The 22,504-nt window shown below is 33.9% G+C and overlaps 1 protein-coding gene across 1 annotated transcript; it reads left to right on the forward strand.

Moving 5' to 3' along the window:
- Positions 1–3,850: 3,850 nt before the first annotated feature.
- Positions 3,851–22,037, forward strand: LOC124374183 (dynein axonemal heavy chain 12-like). Its single transcript, XM_046832443.1, is given in 8 exon segments — positions 3,851–4,121; positions 5,196–5,372; positions 5,374–5,434; positions 7,379–7,533; positions 19,103–19,165; positions 19,167–19,241; positions 20,747–20,890; positions 21,805–22,037. Coding segments are annotated over 8 exon segments (900 nt in total). The 5' UTR covers positions 3,851–4,106; the 3' UTR covers positions 22,015–22,037.
- The last annotated feature ends 467 nt before the right edge of the window (positions 22,038–22,504 follow it).

Here is a 22,504-nt window from a genome sequence, read left to right on the forward strand (position 1 = left end):
AAAACCTAAAACCACATTTGAAATTCTGTTTGGATTTTAAAATCTTGCATGCAAATTGTTCAAATAATTGGGAGATTATTTTCTGTGAAAATTAAAAAAAAGGTTCAATTAATAAATATATGTTTTTTACCTCTAAAGGGGGAAAATTTGAACATTAAATATATTTAATTTCAAATTAAATTAAATCAATATATTAATATATATATAATATATAGTATAGTATATATATATATATATATATATATATATACTATATATATATGTGTGATGTTTTATGTTTATTTTTGTTCTTATATTTATATTTTTTGTAAACTTCCTGAAAGACGGCTTAAAGCCGAAATATAGATAACTGTTTATATTTTAAACCTTTGAAGATTTTATTATTTCGAAGATTAAACCTATTACAGGGTGCCCATCAAAATTACAGGACCAAACTTCACCAAATTGTTCAGGAGGTCAAACCACCCCCCCCCCCCCCCCCCCCCCCCCCCCCCCCCCCCCCCCCCCCCCCCCCCCCCCCCCCCCCCCCCCCCCCCTCCCCCCCCCCCCCCCCCCCCCCCCCCCCCCTGACCACCGAAAATATGTTATATAATGTATTACCCCCCCTCCCCCCCCACCACCCCCCCTCCTATCTTGCCCATTCGGTCCTTACCTTCCACCCCCACTCAACGAGTCACAGTCCCCCCATCCCGCTTTGTTTTTTACATACAATTAATTTTATTTTTAATACGGGTTTACCGATTTTGTTGTAAACTTGGCATAAAATATTATAAAAACATGAACATAAGTTGTAAAAGAAATATTTTTTAAAAAATCATTATGTGTATTTTCAAAAATGGCGGCCATTAAAAATACGGTGTGGTTTTCAAGTTATTTAAGTTTTAAAATATTTTTAATGGCCGCCATTTTGAAAATACTCCAAGATTTTTATAATAAAATATTTTTTTTTAACAAACTTATGTTCATTTTTATAATATTTATGCCCCAAGTTTCAACCAAAATCGGTAAACCCGTATTAAAAATAATATATTAAATTGTATGTTAAAAAAACATATGGCCTCGATCTAAGGTATAACGAAGGCAAGATGAGGAACTAATACATTACATAACATTTTCTCGTTCATGTGTGTTTGACCTCCTGAACAATTTGGGTGAAGTTTGGTCCTGTTAATTTTGGGGGACACTCTGTATTATATATATATATATATATATATATATATTATATATATATATAAAATAATTATGCGTATGGTTGGCTATTAGATCTTTACAACAATAGTGTTTTAAAATCTCCTTGTACTTAAAACTTTTATTAATATGTGAGTTATTATTCTATAAATTTACTAATTTTATTAGTTTATTTTTATTACTGAAATTTAAGAAAAGTGAGGTATAGTTACCTTTATTGTAAAATAATCAGACTCTTGCTGTACTATAAATGGATTTTAGAACAAAGCAATTAAGTTGATTATTGATATATATTTTAATTTCAGAATCAACTAATTTTTGTTAGTTATATGGCAAACAGGATAGAGAGTGGTAAGTAGTCACACATTCAGTGGTGTTGCTTGTTTTGTCATGAATGTTTCACTTTTATTTAATTTTGTTAGTGATAAAGTTTGCTTTTGGGTGAGATGTGATTTTCTTTTGTGTATTTTGGGGGTTTCTGCTTGATATTGCTGTTTATTTCCTTTTTGCATTTTTCTGTTAATGTTTACATTCTTCTCTGGTGGGTTTTTTTTTTTTTATAGCCATATACACTTACAGGGAATTGCAAACTTCATATTAAAACATGCATGGGTGCTGCACATAAACAGGAAGCGTGAACTGAAAGCTAAACTAAAAAATTCACATTGAATTAACCTTTCCCACCATAGGCTACGTTATGTGACTAAATTTGTTTGAGGTGTTTCAAGCAATAATCTGGGTAATCCTCAGGTCTCTAAATTGATTAATCTTACTAACACACGTATCTACCACAAAGATGGTCTATAGCAATCCACCTTAATGTAAAGTTTTATCATTTGGATATGGTCAGATATGCTATGAAAAATTTAACAACACATATTTATACACTTATTTATAAAAAAACTTGTGTAGTAGCCAAACTTCAAATTAGTATAAGGTTAATCTCGTAGCTGCTAACAGTTGAACAATAATTAGTCACTTGAAAGTGGAAGTATTAACAATAGTACTTAACATTTATAGAACACCAGTAGTGTTAGGTATTGTTAAGTTGTTTAAATGAACTCATGACACTGATCTCCAGATGGACTGGAATATTCAAATTTAAAGAATTCTTAAGAATATAAATTTCTGACTTTTCAAAATTTTTAAATAAAGACAGAAAACAAGAGTTTTTTCCTTTTGGGAAATTCTATGTGAATAAAAACCATTTTTACAACTTGCCAATGCTGGACTAATGAGAAGTTAAAGGGAATTATTTAAAAATAAAATTGGTCAGACAATTTTCTTATAATAAAGTACTAGAAATTTAATTTGAAATAAAAATATCAGCAGTCTTTTTATAATTTGTAGTATTTTTCAAATTAATCCAAAAAAGGTTACTCTTACGTACTAAGTTTGACTAAGTTCTCTTATTTCACTTTTTTAAAAATTAAATATATTTTTATATTCTAATTCAGCCTTCTGCTAAAGAAATAAAATAATAATAATACTTAACTTAAAATATATAAATTTTATAATAAAACAAACTGAAAGATTTCTCTTAAGAAACAAACCAAACTAAAAACAGGAAAGTCGAGTAAAATTAATGAATCTTCTTGAATAAAAAAATAACAAGACAAAAGGTTCAAATAAAATTCACACTATAAAAATTATGTAATAATAATAATAATCTGTTACTTTAAAACTGTCAATGAGAAAATTTAATTACTATAAAATTTAGAAAGATTCAGCAAATTGTAGAAAACAGAATATCAGAATTTTTTTAATTAAATACTGAAAAACTATTCTGAATGAAATTAGAAAATATTAAACAGCTTAAGAAAAATTTGAGGTTAAGAAATTGTTGCTTCCTTAAAAAAAACCCAAGGATATCAAAGTAAAAGTCTGCCACTTGACATACTTATCCTAGCACTCCGTAAGTCCGGACTACCCTGAGCCGAGTGGCCTTGGTAAGGAGAAGATCTCATCCACCTTCCAATCCCTTAACCTTCACAAGTTGCGTTCAAACATGTATATAAAGTGAACATATGTAACAATGTTCTAATACTGATTTTTCTTAAATAAATCGAATTCTATAGGAAGATTACACATGGATTTACATGAAATATTTCTTACTTTCCGCCCTCGCTAACTTAAAATTATTATTGCTTTTAAGTTTTATTTAAAAAATTGTTTATTTTTATATTTTTATTTAACCAATAAAATGTTATTTTTTATAAAATTTACAATTATATACAGATTCCTTATGTGGTTTTCATCTGTTTATTTGTTACTTTGTTGCTTGTTGTGTGTATTAGCCTGTCTTTTAGATTTATTTTTTTAAGTTGGTTGGTTTTTAATATTTTGTATAAATACATATTTTGATGGAGGAAAAGCCAGCATGATTATACCTATCAGGCACTTATAGCATGTCATTAGTTGCCTTTATGTAGTATCACAGATATTATCAGCTAACATTGTACATATCTATATACTTGTTATGTAATGCATTCACCTATGGGTACTCATAAATAATCAGCAATATAAAGTTTCTGTACATGTTTTAAAATGATTGATATATTTTTGTTTTTTATAACTACATGAAAAAGTCAATATATGTGCAGTTACGTTTTTTATGTTATAGTTCAAAATGAATTCATGGATGATATTGTCAATCAGATTTATTTGTACCCATACTTTTGTTTTCCAAGTATGATGTGTCATGGATTAAATTGAGCAGTATAATATGGTAACATGTTTTTATGAAATGTTCCATTTAAGTATTAAACATTTTTGAATTTCTCAGGGCTTGTGATCTCACTGTCCTCTATATTTCTGTAATTATATGTGAATGAAATTGGTCAATTGGTTACATTAAATCGTTTGTTAATCATAAATTGCTGCTTTGCTTTTATGCTGCTTCTTAGGATTTGTGGGAAATGAAAAAACTTAAGGTGAGTCAATATAGCTTACTGTGGTGTGTTTTCTTCAGCAAAAAATCTTATACTCGTGTATTTCTTAACTCTTTAGACAGCTTTATTTGTTGGGACTAGTTTGTGAGTTTAGTGAATGAGGATGTGTGGTCTTTGTCATTATGTACAATTTCTTACAGTTCTTCAAATTTGCTGTCTACATTGTACATGTCTGCTTTTTTTATTTATAGGATGTCTCAGAGTTCTTGTATGGTTTCAGAGTTGTTTCACTTAATAGAGTGGACCTCATTTTCAACACTTGTTGGTTTTTGACTTTCTTTCTTTTCTGTCTGTCTTTCCTACTAGCTTTTTCCTCAGGAATTCTAAAACATGAGGAAAAATGTCTTATGGCAATACATTTTAGTTATATCAGGTTTTATTGTCAAAAATGTAGTTTAGTATAGTATCAATTTAAAAAAAGGTAACTATTTAAGAACTGTTACTCCAGATTTCTGAACCAATAGGCATTTATTAAGTATGTTATAATCATAATCTCTTTTAGTTATTTTATTCATAAATGTGACTATGAATTACCTTATTACCCCCCTTGGAAACTAAAAAATAAACCATTAGAATATCATTTCATAGCTTGAGAGCTATCAAACAGGATCACTAGTTTCTTGAGTGTCGTCCATTTTTGTTTACTGTAAGATTGTAAATAAAATAAAATAGTTTCCATCATGTAAATTGTTTAATGATATTAAAATAATGTTCAAACTAAGAAAACTTTTGTTTTTTATGTAACTTAAAATAAATAAAATATAAAGCTAGTTTTCAGACAACAGATATTTTTTTACATAAAACTATATTTTATTTCTAAAGATTTTTATACCACAATTTAATTTAATTGTAAATATTACCAGAGTTATGATATTTTTACCTGAAAGCATAGAATTAATAATAGCTATTATGGCACTGTCTCTGGTGCATATATTGTTTTTGGTACCATAAACAATAATGTCAAAAATTTTTTTCCTCAAAGAATTAAGTATACATTGATTTCAGAATCAAGGGCCAGAATAATTACTGCATATCATAAATAATTCTGTTGGATAGGATGCTGCATCTGGAGGAGGGTCCTCAAAGGAGGAGGCAGAAAACACAGTGTATCATGTGGCTGGAGACATCCTGGACAAGCTGCCTGAAGACTATGATACCGTGTTGGCGCTGGAGAAATACCCGACCTTGTACAGTCAGAGCATGAACACGGTGCTGGTACAGGAGATGGGACGGTTTTAACAACCTGCTCCGGACTATCCGCAACAGTCTGCGTAACTTGCGTAAAGCAATCAAAGGTAAATAAGCGAAAATATTTCCATTATAAGAAGGTATGCAATAAAAAAGCTCAGAATAAAACATACACTACACATTATATTGCATAATATTGTCCATTACTTACAATTCAACTTAATTAGCCATGTTTTTATGTATATTTATTTTAAATGACTCACATTCTCGATCATGCTAAAAGAAATAAGGATCACTTTAGTTTTTATGATGAGCTTGGTATTTAAATTTTAACATGTCTTTTTATTTATCTTAGTAATACTTAATACTTACAGTTCTTAATTCAGAAGTATCTAAATCCTGCTACTTGTGTAATACATAATAAAGAAAAGGTATAGAAATTCAAATATATTTTGTGTGTTCTAATAATCATAAGTGTTTTCTTCTACTAAAAACAGTTTTATATTTTTCAGTATGTCAAAATAACAGGATTATAGTGCAGTAATTGTCTGTATTCATGAACATTGAAAGTTATCGATGAAGGGAAACAGTTTGTGGATAACGATACATTAATCTAGTTCAGTTGACACATTCATCTAGTTATCTTGAATGTGTTGGAGGACCTCCATTGTTTAAGAAACCTTTAGCTGGAGTGATGTGTTAACTAATGATATCTTAAGTGCTGGGAAAAGATTAAATAATTTATAATAGCTGTGATGCTTACAATATATTGAATAACGTGTTGAAACCAATTGTTAACATATTTAGTTATTCCTCAGACAGAATCCATTAATGCATGATTGTGTTGTGAGGTCCTTCTTCTTCTTTTTCCAAAATCTCTAGAATATGTTTCATCTATAAAAAGGGCCTAGAAATAACCATTATAGCTATAGGCTAATCTCTACCTTGCCTGTAATATTAAAGCTAATAGAGATTTTGGTCTATGATCAATTTAGTACGTTTTTTTGAGGATAATGGTATTTGTCCTAATGTGCAATAAAAATAAACAAGTTTTTTTGGGTTAAAATATACATTTTTCAAATTGATGTTTTAATGGAGCTAAGGATGAACAATAAAAGCTCACAATTTTTTAATGATTTTGTAACCAATGACATTCAATAACATTCTATGAACACACAAAAAGAAAACACAAAAAAACTAACTTTTAATAGATACTAATGTAGTCCTCATCTGAAGGTTCAGTTGTTGCCATCCTTCCATGCATGCTTGTCTATTCCTGTCACTCAAACTCTACTTAGTACTATTCTTCCTCCCCACAATAAAACAATACACAAGTATTAATTAAAAATAAACTAATATAAGTAACACAGCAATAAACAAATCATCAGAAACTTTGTTTTGATCTGCTACCATAATGTAATAGCTGTTTTAGTTGTAATACAGGCATGTGTAAATAAGAAACACATAAAGGTATAAACTATTCAGAAAATATAGAGAAAGTAATTAGTTTTACTATATGAAAATATTTTGATCACAGATAAAGTATTATAATAGAATGCATGGTCTGCTTCGTTCAAATTCAGAATTATGCTTTTATAAAAACAATTTTTAAGGTACAGCATTTTTGTGTAACCTATTGTGTAATTCCTGTTCTGAATGAAAATGGAACTATAAAATGGCAGATAACAAAACAGAATGTATTTTTCTTGACATACCTCATAGAAACAATGTTTTTCATTGATAATCTTGGTCCATACATGGAACAAAGTTCCACATAAATTGCTGCTACTCAATATATTATTTGCTTTGAGAAATCTAATAATAACAAAAAGTTGTATTTGGCAGGATTTTAAATTGCGGCGGAAGTTTTGAAAAACTAGGAAAAATTGTCATACTCATTAATAGTAGTACTCAGTAATACCTTCCTACTACCACAGTTGGATGTTGAGTGACGTATATGCCTTCAAGAAAATTGTGTCACCTCTTATTGTAGTGAGTAAACCTTCTAAACAACACCCCTTATAAATGAAATTATTGTTTACTGCCGACAGGTCAGATTGTGATGACTTTTGAGCTGGAAGAAGTGTTTACCAGTGTGCTGACAGGCCGAATTCCTGGTGCTTGGGGCAAGAAGTCTTATCCCTCACTCAAGCCTCTGGGAAGCTACATCATCAGTGACTTCTTAGCCAGGCTGGAGTTTCTTTCTGCAAGTGAGTTGCTGAAGTATTTTCTATCACTGTACAGTAACACTGGATTGATATCATTTTGTTGAATTTTCTTGTGGAAAATGAGTAATTTCTGTTGTTTTTTTTTTTGGTGCACTCAAATCTGGGTTATGTTAAATGTGAACTGTTAGTAGCCCTCTAGTACCTTTCTCAGAGTTATAAGACTGTCCATGTGTATTTGTGTTAAATGTCCAAGTCTGACCACAAGTCTATGTAGTCTGATGTTAAGTTTAATTGATTGTTAATTGATTTTCAATCAAATTTGTAACAAACCTTCTTTATGAACTATCTTGAATGAGTTTGTTAAAATGATCGCTACCGAAGGTTTTGGTGATACTTGTACGATCAGTCACTGAGCTGCTTCGTAGCCAAAGTGTTTGATTGGAAAAAGTTTATAAAAATAAAGACTGCTACTATAATCAACAAAAATAAGACAACCAGCGGGTTAAGGTAATGTGCGTCATACCAGGTCACTCGCGTAGCCATGGCCATTTGTCACACTGTCTAGTCTAATACAAACATTAAGCTAATGTTACACTATACACATGTGCCCTTGTATGGATAATGGGTTATCTGAGATTGGAGTTGGTTCGTTATTTTGCTAGTGAACTTGTAAAGACTTGACTAATTATTAGTGCTATAGAAATTTAAATGGAAAGGAAAGAATTAAAAAACATAATAAATTGGATTCATCCAATCAATAAAAGAAGGTTCTTCTCTGGTGCATTTAATACACTCTGTTTAATGCACTTAAGAGACTAAGATGTATTTAATGCATCGCCATCATTCTAGATTATAGTAAAAATTTCTACTGTCTTAGCCATGAACATGTTTCATCAAAACTAACTTCTCTTGGAATACAAGGAGAGACACATTGAAGTTAGCTCACAGGACAAAGACAGATGACAGATGTGAAGTACATAAATGGAGGGCCGACACGTCAAGCAACATGAGGGGTCAGAACCATCTCCCGAGGAGTACCCCATGTATCAGTATTAGGGCTGGTTCTTTACATTCTGTACACTAATGACCTCCCACAATACAGGTTAAACTACTGCAGGAAATTGATGTATGCTTACAACAGTGTTCTAATGTTAAGCAAAAAACAACAAGAAGACCTTGAAATAGCTACCCACACTGCTGTCAATATGGCAATACAATACCATCACGGTCAATACCTTATTGTCCAATTAGAGTAAAACAAAACAGCGAATCCTGGGAAGACATGGAGACCTAACTGAAAGACTGCCTGAAATAGAAGAGAGCACCTCCACAATGTGGTTATATTTGACTCTCTGGCATGGATACATTTTGACTTCTTATGCAAAAAGCTCAGTTCAGGACTATGTGTAATCCGTAGAATGAAACATGTCATTGATGCTGTAACAGCTAAAACTGCATACTAAGTCCTCCATGAGTCTCATCTGCAATATGGAATTGTAGTCTGGGGAGGCACGCCAAGAGGCAATCTACAGAGGGTACTTGTCTATCAAAAAATAGCAATCCGCACCCTTGCAAAACTTTAAGGAAGAGAATCATGCAGATAGGCCTTTTAGGAATTGAATATTCTTACCATTGTCAACCTCAACATCCTGGAAACTGTCAAGTACATACATCTCAAATTCCATGAGCCAATCCCAACTGGTGCCCACCATCACAACAACAATACGCGTCATGCCCTGAACTACTGCCTTCCAATATATCATCATTCATCCACAAAGAAGAAGCCGACATATATGTAGGAGCAAAGCTATAGAATACCCTTCCAGTAGAGATGAAGAAGATGGAACAACACCGGTATGGATGTCGATTGAGGGACTGGCTTCAAATACACCCTTTCTACTCCCTCAATACGATATTTAATTACTTATATAACCTATGTATTAACACACTTACTATTCTCTAAGAATTTTTTAATGAAGAAAAAGAAAAAAAACATTTTAAATGTAAAAGTGACAAATATATTTTTATTAATTTTGTCCTCAAAAACGGCTCTACAGGAGGGAAAACGCACATGAAATGTATAAACACAGCTGGAAATATTATATGTAGCGTATTAAAAATATATTTTTTCATTTTAAATGATTCAATCTTCTTCTTCTAAGGACCTACTGCCATGCACTTAAGCCTCAAGTGCCTTTTGAAAACACCGGAAGTGTACTGTGAGGCCTACAGTTTCAGCAGTTCTACAAACTGCTATAAACAACCGACCAAGTTCTGGGAAATTCACCACCTTTCTTCGTACTACCAATTATTGTATAGTACTCCCTTGGTATTGGAGAGCAATCAAAAAGCAGGTATTCATTAGTTTTCTCCTATTCATCATACAATTTACAGAGTGAATCCTCCAAAAAAAATATCGACTCTACGAAGATGTTTCATCAGGTGCCCATGTCTCATAATAAGACCCAAAAACTGAGAAGACAGTGATCTATTTAAGGCAAAGATCAGATGCGGATTTAAGTCCCCAAGACTCACTTGTTTACATTGCATCAAGGACCACTTTCATCTCACAACAACCCTTTCCAGAACCGGTCGGGTCCCCAGCTCAGATGTTTTCAACCTACTTAAGTTTAAAACTGGTTTAATTTTACGATAAAACAATTTATTAATTCAACTTTAGTTTTAATAAATTGTGTTTATAAATTAATTGCAGTACAGATGCATAGCTATTTTATTTTGTTTATATAAACATACTATTTTTTGTTGTTTAGACATACTATTTTAATTTGTGCTTTGTATTTGTATGATATGTATTATTTCATTTAGAGAGAGAATGATGACCTGGGGGCAATCTGCTAACCCTTCTCATTACTGTGGTCATATGAGATGCTCAATACATCTTCATCTATTCTTAATTCTAAGGCTTACATGACCGTTGCCATAACTAACATCAAAGTCTATTTTTTTCTGAGGGAAAGAGATGATTGCCCCCCATGGATCTTTGCCCCTCCTTTACTTATATTTGTTCTATTTATATATCCTCTTTACTCTGATCTAGGAGAGATGCCACCCTTTAGCATAAGGAGAGATTTTTTGATTGTTTTAATCCTGAGGCCCTACTCCAATTAAAGTATCTTGTCCTCTTTTCCCAATCTTTTACAGGAGCTTTGCTGTAGGAGAAAGTTCTCCTGCAACCCGGCTTTGGCCCAACCATAAAGGAGACCGCTCCCTTTTTGGTGAGGGTATCTGCCTTTTCATAACCATGAATTGCCCTCATGGCCATACACCCAACTAAGTTTTACTATATTTTTCTTAGCCAGTTCTACCAGAGCATTCTTGCATTTCTAGACTGCTTTTTAATCAAACGAACAGGTATCAAGTACCTTCATTGCAGACTGGCCGTCAGAATGTATTAAGTATTTTATACATGTTGGTTAACATTTCGTCCTCAGGACATTCCTGGGTTATTTTCATGTGATCTTCTCAGGATTTAGTCATTAGTACCTTTGTACCTAGAAGCTTCATTGCACTTAGAGCGGCTGTCCTCATCACCTCCTGCCCCAGAGGATTGTATCCCAGGACCAGGGTTGGACAGAAGCTTATCGCTCCTGTGATGCTTACGCAAGCTAGCCTTTGAAGACTCTGTAACCTCTTGGCAGCTGTTTTTTGGTTCTACTATTGGCCACCACACATCAAAGTCTTCTGGTTCATACAGTGTCAAAACATTACTTACGCAATTAAATTCTTGAGATGTTTTGGTCTCCCTTTGGAGTCATCTACGGTCAACAGATATCCAACCGAAATTGCAGTGTAGCCCCGAGGTCTACACAAGTGAGCATTTAGAATTTAGTAAATTATCACTTCCAAAATTTTTTCTTTTTAACAAAGCCTAGCATTTCTTTAGGGTAATTGTACAACAAAATAAAGTTAATTGATTTAAAATTGGTTTCAACCATTTAGGCTTATTGTGACATTCTAAATACAGTGGTAGACAGCAGTTGTTATATTTGTTGTTTTTAATTTTTAATTTCTAAATTATGTTGGATTATAATTCTTAGCATAGTACTTATTCTTATTGCATATTTAATAATAATAGGATTTTACCAGCTATTATTTGATATTGAAATTTTGTGATTAATAGATATGAACATTTTAATGTTCAGTCATTCTCTCTGGCCTTTCGGACCATACATCCCAACTGGCCACATTACATCTGACAGCAAGAAAATATAGCAGAACTGTAACTGAGAGAAAACGCATTTTTTAACAAGAAAACCATGACTCTCATGAAGGATACGCTCAAAACACACGAGTGGAATAGCATATACAATACGGAAGATGCAAATCAAGCATATACAAATTTCCACCTCATCGTACAAACCGTCCTAAACAGCAGCTGCCCAGTCAAAAGTGTAGGAATCACTCGCCGAAAGAAAACAACTTGCTGTAATGATGAATGCACCACCTTAAAAATTTCGTATATAGAAGCCTTAAATAAGGAACTTTGTACTGGAAAACCTGAAGACAAAGCTGAATCAGCACGGAGAAAAAAGGAATATTACATGAAGCTCAAGACGCTAAAAAAACAAAAAAACATCAGACCACATCTCTCAGGGGTGGACATATAAATTAAAAGCACTGTTGCTACGGTCCCCACGTTGCTGTGCCTATTCTGCTACGATCCACTTTGGTCGCCCTTCTGCTACGGTCCAGTCCCCAGTTATTGTCCCAATTTTCTCACAATTGGTACTCAAAGTGTGCTGCCTCTCATTGGTTATGTGACTTGCTTCGTGTTGGCTAACTCATATTATTCCAAGTTGATATTTAAATAACGATCAAACTTCAATGTCTGTGGTGTTGTTGAAAGTGTAGTTTGTAATAATGAAAGTAGGCTACATGTTATATATATCACTAGCACTGGGTCTATATTATCTCAGGTTTTTTAAATAGGTTGAATAATGGTTCAAACTTAATACTTACTCTTTTGAAAGTTCTGATCAATATGACATCCTAACCTAACAATATGACATTGTATACAAAATTGACAAGATGAATGCCCTTCTAGACACAACAAACCCTGACTTAGTCATCATAACAGAACATGGACTAAAAAGAGAGATCCTGCTAAACACAAGACTGATCGGCTACAAATTAGTAGCAGAATTCAGCAGGACAACTTTCTTAAAAGGAGGTGTTGCCATCTATGCAAAAGAGTTGCTTCAGGAGAAAATTGAAGCAATAAATGTTCATGACCAGTGCATTGAGCTATTGTGTGAAGTGGCAGTCATTAAAATCAAAATAGGAAAAATTACCACCTTCATTATAGGTGTGTACAGAACAAACAGAAACTTGATTCAAGGCCTGGAAATCATAGCTCAGATCCTTCAAAAAATACAGTCCGAAAAGCATCGTGTCATTCTTCATGGGCGACATTAACATAGATTCACTAGATAAAAAGCATGACTACATCCTAATGCAAGACATCCTAAAAAGCCATGATATGGAGAGACTCGATTTACCACCCACAAGGATTACACCAACTTCAAGAACCTCCATTGACTGTGTTTGCACAAACCTCCCACAAGAGGAGCTTGATGTTCATGTCATTAACACAGGAATTTCCGATCACACAGGCCAACTATGCACACTAAAGCTGAACAGCACAAAACTCCAGGCACCTTCTACCATGGAGCGTAGGCACATAAACAACAGAAATCTTTATAAGCTCAAAACATGTCTCGGCCAACAAGACTGGACAGAAGTCTACAGTTCTCTGGAGGTTAACGATGCCTACAACAGATTTCTTCAGATACTGACTGATGTAATGAACGAGGCTTGTCCGATGGTTAAATCAAGAACAATGCCAAAGCGAAGTAAATTAATGTTAAATGACCCTACAACAATTCACCTAAAAGGAATGCTGGTTAAGGCCCAAGACCAATACAATGCAAACAGGTAGTGAAGAGTATAAGAGAAATGCATCAGCGATAAAAAAGGAATATGACTTGAGATTAAGACTACTTAGACAACAGGCCACAAAAAACGCTGTGGCCGAAGCTGATAATAAGACAAAAGCTTTATGGAGGGTAATCAACTCGGAAAGAAAACCTAAAGAAAAAATAAACCTCCCGACTGAACTTGACATACAAGGTACACTCTCATCTGACCCAATAAAGATGGCAGACTATATGAACAACTTTTTTGTCAACATAGCTGATGACACAATCCATAATAATGGACAAACTACTGGCCAAGCAATGTTACTATCAGTTGAAAATCCAGATATTCCTGTATTAGACCTCTACCAAACAACCAGACAGGAGGTGTCTCGAGTTATGGATAGTCTGAAACCAAAAACTTCATCAGGCTATGATGGAATCTCAGCAAAGCTTTTAAAAACTTGTAAAGAAGAGCTAATTGACCCCATAGTAGGACATAGTAAACAAATCTTTTTTGTCTGGAAACTTCCCATCTGCTCTAAAAATGGCCAAAGTCTACCCATTGTTCAAACAGGGATCCCCAACCCAAGCCTCAAATTATCGACCGATTTCTCTAGTTCCAACATTCTCTAAAATAATTGAAAAAACTGACACTAACCAGACTCATAGACCATGTAACGACAAATGAACTCCTTACAACCCAGCAACATGGATTTCTGAAAGGCAAGTCAACAACCACCGCCCTAATCTGTCTGGTAGAATTCCTTATTGATGAACTTTGAAGATGGCAACACCACCACTGCTATTCTACTAGATTATAGCAAGGCTTTCGATTGCCTCAGCCACGAACACCTCATGGCTAAGCTTAGTGCGATAGGTTGTAACAGGGACTGCCTATAACTGGTTTCACAGTTACCTGACAGGGCGGTGCCAAATGGTTGAACTTATGCATAATAGCAAGGGGATTATGCAACAAATCAAATCTGAACCAAAAAGCATCACACGGGGAGTTCCTCAAGGGTCTGTACTGGGTCCAGTACTTTTCATTTTATTTACCAATGACTTTCCAAGATATCTAAAAGACTATTGCAGATCACTAATGTATGCAGATGACACTGTATTGCTTTTGGGCAACAATAATCCAAAACATCTTGAAGTGACCTCTTATATTGCTCTTAACATGGCAATTCAGTATTGCCATAGGAACGACCTCGTTGTAAATGAGACAAAAACTAAGCAACTTATTTTAGGCAAGCACAGAGAGGCTGTAGGCAAGTTACCTGACCTTGAAGAAGTTACTGTTGCCAAATACTTGGGAGTAACAATTGATGAAAGCCTCTCCTGGACCCCCCACATCGATCTCCTGTGCAACAAGCTAAGTGTAAGCCTGTTTGTAATTCGCAGGATTAAGAACATCTGTGACGTGGATACAGCCAAGATCGCCTATTACAGCCTGTTCGAGACCCATTTACGCTATGGTATTGAAGTATGGGGAGCAACTACAAGGGGTAATCTAGAACGAGTGCTCTTGCTCCAAAAACGTGCTATAAGAATACTTGGAGATCTCCAGTCAAGAGAAACTTGCAGAAGCAAATACAAAGACCTAAAAATCCTGACTGTAGTAAATCTGTATATCTTGGAAGTTGTAACATACTCACATCTAAAATCATTAAGCCCCATAAGAACCGCAGCTCAGATTCATGAGTACAGCACAAGACAGTCAGCCAATTACAGCCTTCCTACACACCATCGCACAATGACTGAGAAGAAACCCAGCTATGCAGGTGCCAGAATGTGGAATGTCCTTCCTCCAGAGCTGAAGACTGCAAGCATTTCAACAGTTTCGTCACTTGCTGAAGAACTGGCTTCTTGACCACCCATTTTACTCCATGACTGAGTTTTACGGATGGCGACAATCACAGGAATTTTGATCCTCTAGAAGAAACATTTTTCACCATTCTATTTACTATTGTTATTGATAGTATATGTTGTTTTTTATTAATTTATGACGCAAATTCTGTACTTAAAGTTCATGAATAAAGCATGCTGACTTCTGACTTCTGACTTCTATGATTGTTTATATCATAATAAAGTTCACAAAATATTCACTGTTCTTACCAATCACTTTGAATCAAATAAGTTTTGAAAGTAATATTCTTTAATTTAAAGCTTATTATCTTACTTACCACATTTCTTTGTAGATGGGATACTCAATGAAAGACAAAGCAAATGACTTTGACGTCAATTTATTTTATATTATACTGTCTAATTCTACTCACTCTGCTTTGATTTTTGTTCACTAACACAACATCCCATCCCTTATTACAACTTCAATGCACTATTGTACAGTTTCAAATTTCATCTATACGAGTAGACGTCCTTACTGCTTCAAGTCCAGACAGAGAAGAAGGATTCTCCGTATAAAAACTACGCATACCGGTTCACACAATGTTCATCCCCTCTCCCGTTCAAATCAGCGTCTTCACGATTAAATATAATTTGATTCTTTTCTTATAATTGTCAAAATTTATCACGTTCACTATAATTGATCAATTTAAGTCTTTCTATTTTCTTTTATTATTTTTCTAAAGCTTTTTTATTTAAATTTTTAGCAACATGTGCTTTCTGACGTCATCAATACGCAAGTCATTTTATCCCACAATTGGCTTTTCTGCGTAATTTTATTTAGTACTTTCGTAAAACACGAATTTTGGTTATGTATAACTCATTTTAATTAATTAAATTTGTTCCCGTATAAAGTTTAATATATTTCTCCGTTATTAATTAAATAAGTCTCAATTCCGACAACATGTGATTCACTGACGTCACAGTCTGCCGATTCACTGACGTCACAGTCTGCCGATTCATTGACGTCACAGTCTGCCAATTCCCCGCGTATATTCAAATGTTGTAATTTGACCTGTCACACTGTGGCAAATAATAAACAACGAAAGAAAAAAACAACAGGCCAAATCTCAGTAAATGGCAAATTGTCACAGACGGGGAAGTACTGCAAGATCCCAAAAAAGTAGTAAACACCTTCAACTCCTTCTTTGCCACAGTCGCAGAAAGGACGCTAAAACCAAACAACCTAAAACAATGGGCTACTTAATATCTACAAACCACCCAACATGACAAATAGCAACCTAAATCTACGACCAGCAACAGAGGACTGACGTTATAAAAGCCATAAACTCCCTCTAACCCAAAACATCCTTGGGTATAGACGAGATCTCGGCTAAACTCATCAAAACCTGCAAACATGAACTCACTAAACCCTTGACTGCTCTAATAAATAAATCGCTTCAACAAGGAATATTCCCCACTATGCTAAAAATAGCCAAGGTCTACCCGAAACATAAAAGTGGATCAACGAATGACTTAATGAACTACAGACCGATCTCCCTGATATCAACCTTTTCAAAAATCTACGAGAAAATTGTCTTAGATAGGCTATTATCCTACCTAGAACAAAACAATCTAATGACCAACCAGCAACATTGATTCCTAAAGGGCACGGTCAACAACTACTGCTCTAATACAGTTAACGGAGTACATCATTGACCAACTCGACAACGGACATGCAGTCACTAGCCTGTTTCTTGACTTCAGTAAGGCGTTCGATTGCCTTAACCATGACCAACTCCTTAACAAAATGAAAGTCCCTAGGGATAAATGGGAAGACGGGAGAATGGTTCCATAGTTACCTAAGTGTCAGAAAGCAAATAGTTTGAAATTGAGCATGAAGAACAAAACAAGCGAAAAAAATTCTATTTGGACATGACAAGCATTGCCAGAGGAGTACCACAAGGTTCAGTACTGGGGCCGGTACTGTTTCTCCTCCTAACAAACGATCTTCCAGACTACCTAAAGGAATACTGTGAATCAACAATGTATGCAGATGACACAGTCCTCACCATAGCAAATAAATACATTCAAAACCCTGAAAAAGAATTATTGACACTGCTTTTAGTTACACAAAACAATATTGCCTAAGAAATTACCTTGCCCTTAGTGAGAAAAAAACAATACAGCTAATTTTCACCACAAAAACAAAGAATTTAACTCTACCAATCCCTGGAACTGCAGCTCAGGATACAGTCAAATACCTGGGCATTACAATGGATTCAAAGCTCACATGGAAAGCACACATATAATTACTTTGTAAAAAACTCTCTTCAAGCACTTATGTAATAAGAATGGTAAAACACACAAGCAATCTGGAAACTGCAAAGATAGCCTATTACGCACTATTTGAATCTCATCTCAGGTACGAAATTGTGACCTGGGGCGGAACATCTGCTACCAACCTGCAAAGAATCCTAAAACTTCCAAAAAAGGGCAATAAGATGTCTAGCAGGCCTAAAACTACTTCGAAAGCTGTCGTGATGCCTTCAAGGAACTCAAGATCCTGCCGGTCCCAGCGCTCTACATGCAAGAGGCAATCATGCATGCTGTTCTCACCAATCAAACCCGACAAAGAGACATACACAACCAAAATACACGCCATGCTTCAGATTTAGCTCTGCCGCCTCACCATCTAACACTCTTTACAAGCAAGCCTTCCTATAAGGGAGCCTTGCTCTACAATCAACTACCAGTCCACCTCAGAGAAAAACCAGAACGCCACCTCAAGAAACATCTCACAGTCTGGCTCCAGGAGCGACCTTTCTACTCTATTCAAGAATTTTTAAATCATGTAACTCTCAACTATTAACATTCTTTAATTCACTGATGTGCTACACTGTAAATTGTACTCCTAGGCCTTGCCATAGGATTACACTGTAACTAGCGTTCCAGTGAGATCTTTTTTTATGTTTTATGTGTGTAAAAAGATTTGCTCACTGTTAATCTGTCTATGTTGATGTCAACCATTAAGACGTGTTGTTTAACCTCAGTTTGATTTGGGGTAAGTATGTCGACTAGGATATCAACAGCTAGTTTGGCTTGTCCTGGTAGACGAAAAACACCAAGTACATAAAAAGTTTTTACTCTTGATATTAAATTTTGCAACATACCAATTCGATGTTTTAGTTGGATGCGTCAATTGCTCCCACTATAAGGATAGCTCATTCTTGTACATAGATCACAACTCCCCCATTTTGTGATTTTCTCCACTATAAGATGTTACTAAGTTGCATCCACTGATCCTGGTAAAATTTTCTTTGCTTAATCCATGCTCAGTGAGTATTAGTATTGTAGGTTTCAGATTGTCCATTAGATGGTTTATTCTCTTTTTTTTATGATAAGCCTTGAACATTTTGATGGAATATAGTTATAGAAGTTGTTTCGTCTTGTTTAGTGGGGAGTTCCAAAATATTTTGATTTTTTTGCTTTTTTGTAGTTTGTTTGAGTCTTTCTTGGATGTTGAGTTTCCAAAAAGGGAGCTGTATCATCTGAAGAAACGTTAGTGAGTTTTGCCTCAGGCAAGTATTGAGTTGATCTTCCTGGGCTGTTAGATGGTCTTCACCTACGGTTGTGGCTGGAGGCAAAAATTTGGGTTGTGATGACTGACATATCTAGTGTAATTTGCACAGGCATGGATTCAGCTTCCTCCACATCTTCCAGAGTAGAGACACTGTTGGTCTGAAATGTATGGAATTGAGTCGAAGAAGTGTTTTTATCTTGTTCCTTTTGTGACTTGATACGTAAAACTTGTCTCTTTCAGAAATGGTTTGATCATGGTGCACCTTCAATATTTTGGATCTCAGGTTTCTTCTTCACTCAGGCATTTTTTGACTGGAGCACAACAGAACTATGCCAGAAAGTATCGCATACCAATTGATCTACTAACTTTTGACTATGAAGTAAGTAAAATATTTCATTCTACTCATTTTAATATTTTCATTTCTTATTGTTGTCATTAAATAACAATATTGTGATTTGTAAATACACATTAAAAATATAGATTACTAACTATTTGAATGTAGAAGATTGAGATTAAAATTTAATATATATATATATATATATTATATATAAATATTGAATCACAAAAAGTACTTGCTCCGCCGGGAGTCGAACCCGGATCTCTCACTTGCCGGGTGAATGTGCTACCATTACACCATAGAGCGCTTACTTTTTTCTGATTCAATTATTTTGTATTTGGCCGTATCTGTCACATATGCGTTTAAATAAGCAAACTAACATATGATCGGAAGACCTGTGGTGTAATGGTAGCACATTCACCCGGCAAGTGAGAGATCCGGGTTCGACTCCCGGCGGAGCAAGTACTTTTTGTGATTCAATGTTTATTGAAATTAAATAAGGCTATTGCCCTATATACAATTTTATATATATATATATATATATATATATATATATATATATATAGAGCTATACTATAAAAACATTTTGTTTTTAACTCTTGCTGTAAGACATATCTTCTTAAAAAATAAAAATAAAAATATCTTCTTGCACTATTAGGAAATAATTTGAATAACACAGGCTCCATTGAATTTAATTGAATCTTTATTAAAACAGTTGAAAATTCAGTTTTTTTGTGTAAGCCACTACAGATCAGCCAATAATAAAACGATTAATAATAACAAACTTAAGACGGTTTAACTTAAAATAACATAGTCATATATATTGTATAATGCGAAAGATGCTTCTATTACAAAAGATAATCAAAGGAGACGCTAGTTAGCTATTGCCCACACATATGAGGCTCCGCTTTTAATGTGGGGCTAAATTTTAAAACTGTGTGTTAAATTCATAATTGTTTCATTTGAAAAAAATACATTTTAGTCTCTTGATGCCAACAAATTGTTATAAATACGATAATCTGTTAATACTGTTTATAATTTATATTCAGAATAGATTTTACCATGAGAAACTCTATGTTTTATATAAATTATAAACAATTAGTATTGTGAAGGAAACAGGATTTTTCCGGACATTTGCCATCGTTCAGTGAAACAAGAAAACAGTAACACTACGTTTCGAGATCTGCAATCTGAATCTCTTCTTTAGGTAAAGAAACTAACCTAATACATAATTACAAACTAGGTTAAAATAAACAAATCTTACCAAAGCGTTGTGGCATGCCTAAGTCAGGAATCACAACCCACCATGTTGTTTGTCAACTTTACTAACTCTATAAACATGCACTTAATAAAAAACTATACACAAACACTAATCATTAATCATTGACATGGTGGTTTTATTACTACGCATTTCAAATATTACTTTTTTATTAATTTTGATAAGTAGCAGAATGTACAGTTGCATTTATATCATAAAACGTTTAGCCCTCATTATTACTGTTCCTGCCACAGTCTTGTCATTGTAACATCAAAGTTGATTCATTCAGGTGATGAAGGAAGAGCGATTGTCTATAGCTCCTGCAGATGGTGTTTTTGTCTATGGCTTGTTCCTTGATGGTGCCCGATGGAATAGAGAAAAACATCATCTCGACGAATCTCTTCCAAAAGTCCTGTACGACGTTGTGCCTTACGTAAGTACATACTGCTTAAACTTAATAATTTTTATTTATCCCTTTGTAAAAACAATTGTAGCTACTGTATTCTAAATCAGATTTTACAGTATTGGCAGGAGTAAAACATGTGCATAAGTGTAAAATTGTACGTCTTAATGAAAATTTTGTGGTATGAATGTAAGAAATTTTAGATTAAAATTTGTGACGTTTGCTATACAATGTAATATTGTCACTGCAATAAAACTGATTTGATTTATGTTAAAATTATGTTATATTGGTCTTTATATTGATTGTATGCATATTGAAACTATTGATGCTATCTGTGCACGTTTAAGCATTTGAAGTTTAAGCTTTTGTTTAAAACCAAATACTTTTTCGAGATATTGGAACACCTGGCAGGTTTATTATTATTGTAATGATGAATATATGCATTAAAACATGTTGATAGTGGTACATCCGTTTTTTGATTACGATGTTATGTGTTCTTGCAATCAAAGATACTATCTTTTAATGAAAGGTGGGTTCTTCTCTGTATTTGCAACAAAAAGGGTCTTCTAAAAAGAATACATAGAATTAATTGGTAAATTCAGTATGAGAGGAGTCTGTATGACCATTTCATCCATAACAGAAGAAAACATTTGGTACATGTGTTTCATTCCTGAGTGACCATAGACCCTTGCCAAGTCATTTCCCTCTCTCTCTCTCTCTGTATAACAGGATATTAATTTATATACTACAGTGGAGGAGACATACATCATTCCATCCAGACTTTGCATTAGTTAAACATCCAAACTGTTGTGTATGATATTTATCAGGTTGAAACAACTTGATATTTTACTAGGTTCATCATTACAATCTGATGATACTCTTAGCTTTCTGCCCTGTATGTGTTGCATATGTTAGTTTCTAACTTATCGTACATATGTTTGCAGATGTGGATTAAACCTCTGAAGCGTGAGGAACTATTGCCGAAGTCGGTTCTATACCTCTGTCCACTGTACAAGACGGCAGAACGCAGGGGGATTCTGTCGACCACCGGACACTCAACCAACTTTGTAGTGGCCATGCTGCTAGCAACAATCCATCCCCAGGAGCATTGGGTCATGAGAGGAGTTGCCCTATTGTGCCAACTATCTCAATAAAATTACTTTTACAAATTGTCCTTTTTTTATTTCTTGAATTATTAAATTAAAAGTCCCAAATTATTTGTCAATATTTATTTTAATAACTGTATATTGTGACCATGAAGTTAGTGCAAGACATTAAAAGTCTTTAAGATCAAATTGCAATAAACCAATTGCAAAAAATCAATAAATAAAAAAATAAAAGAATTAATACAAAAATTAAAAAAATGTCTTTTTTAATTTAAAAAAATTAATTGAAAATCAATTAATTGTTTGTCCTTCAATTCTCATAGGACAAACAAGTAATGATATAATGCTTTTAGGAAAATTACTATATGCTATAATGCTATAATAAATTCACATAGTACATTCTAACAGTGTATGTAGAGCAAAAATTGTATAAGAATTTGAATTAAATTGAAAATGCATAATTTAAATAGTGAATCTTAGACATAAATTTTTTTTAGATCGAAATGTAGTAATCAATTAAAATATTAGTAACCATTGA

Source organism: Homalodisca vitripennis, unplaced genomic scaffold, assembly GCF_021130785.1.
Source record: "Homalodisca vitripennis isolate AUS2020 unplaced genomic scaffold, UT_GWSS_2.1 ScUCBcl_7446;HRSCAF=15139, whole genome shotgun sequence".
Classification (NCBI taxonomy): domain Eukaryota; kingdom Metazoa; phylum Arthropoda; class Insecta; order Hemiptera; family Cicadellidae; genus Homalodisca; species Homalodisca vitripennis.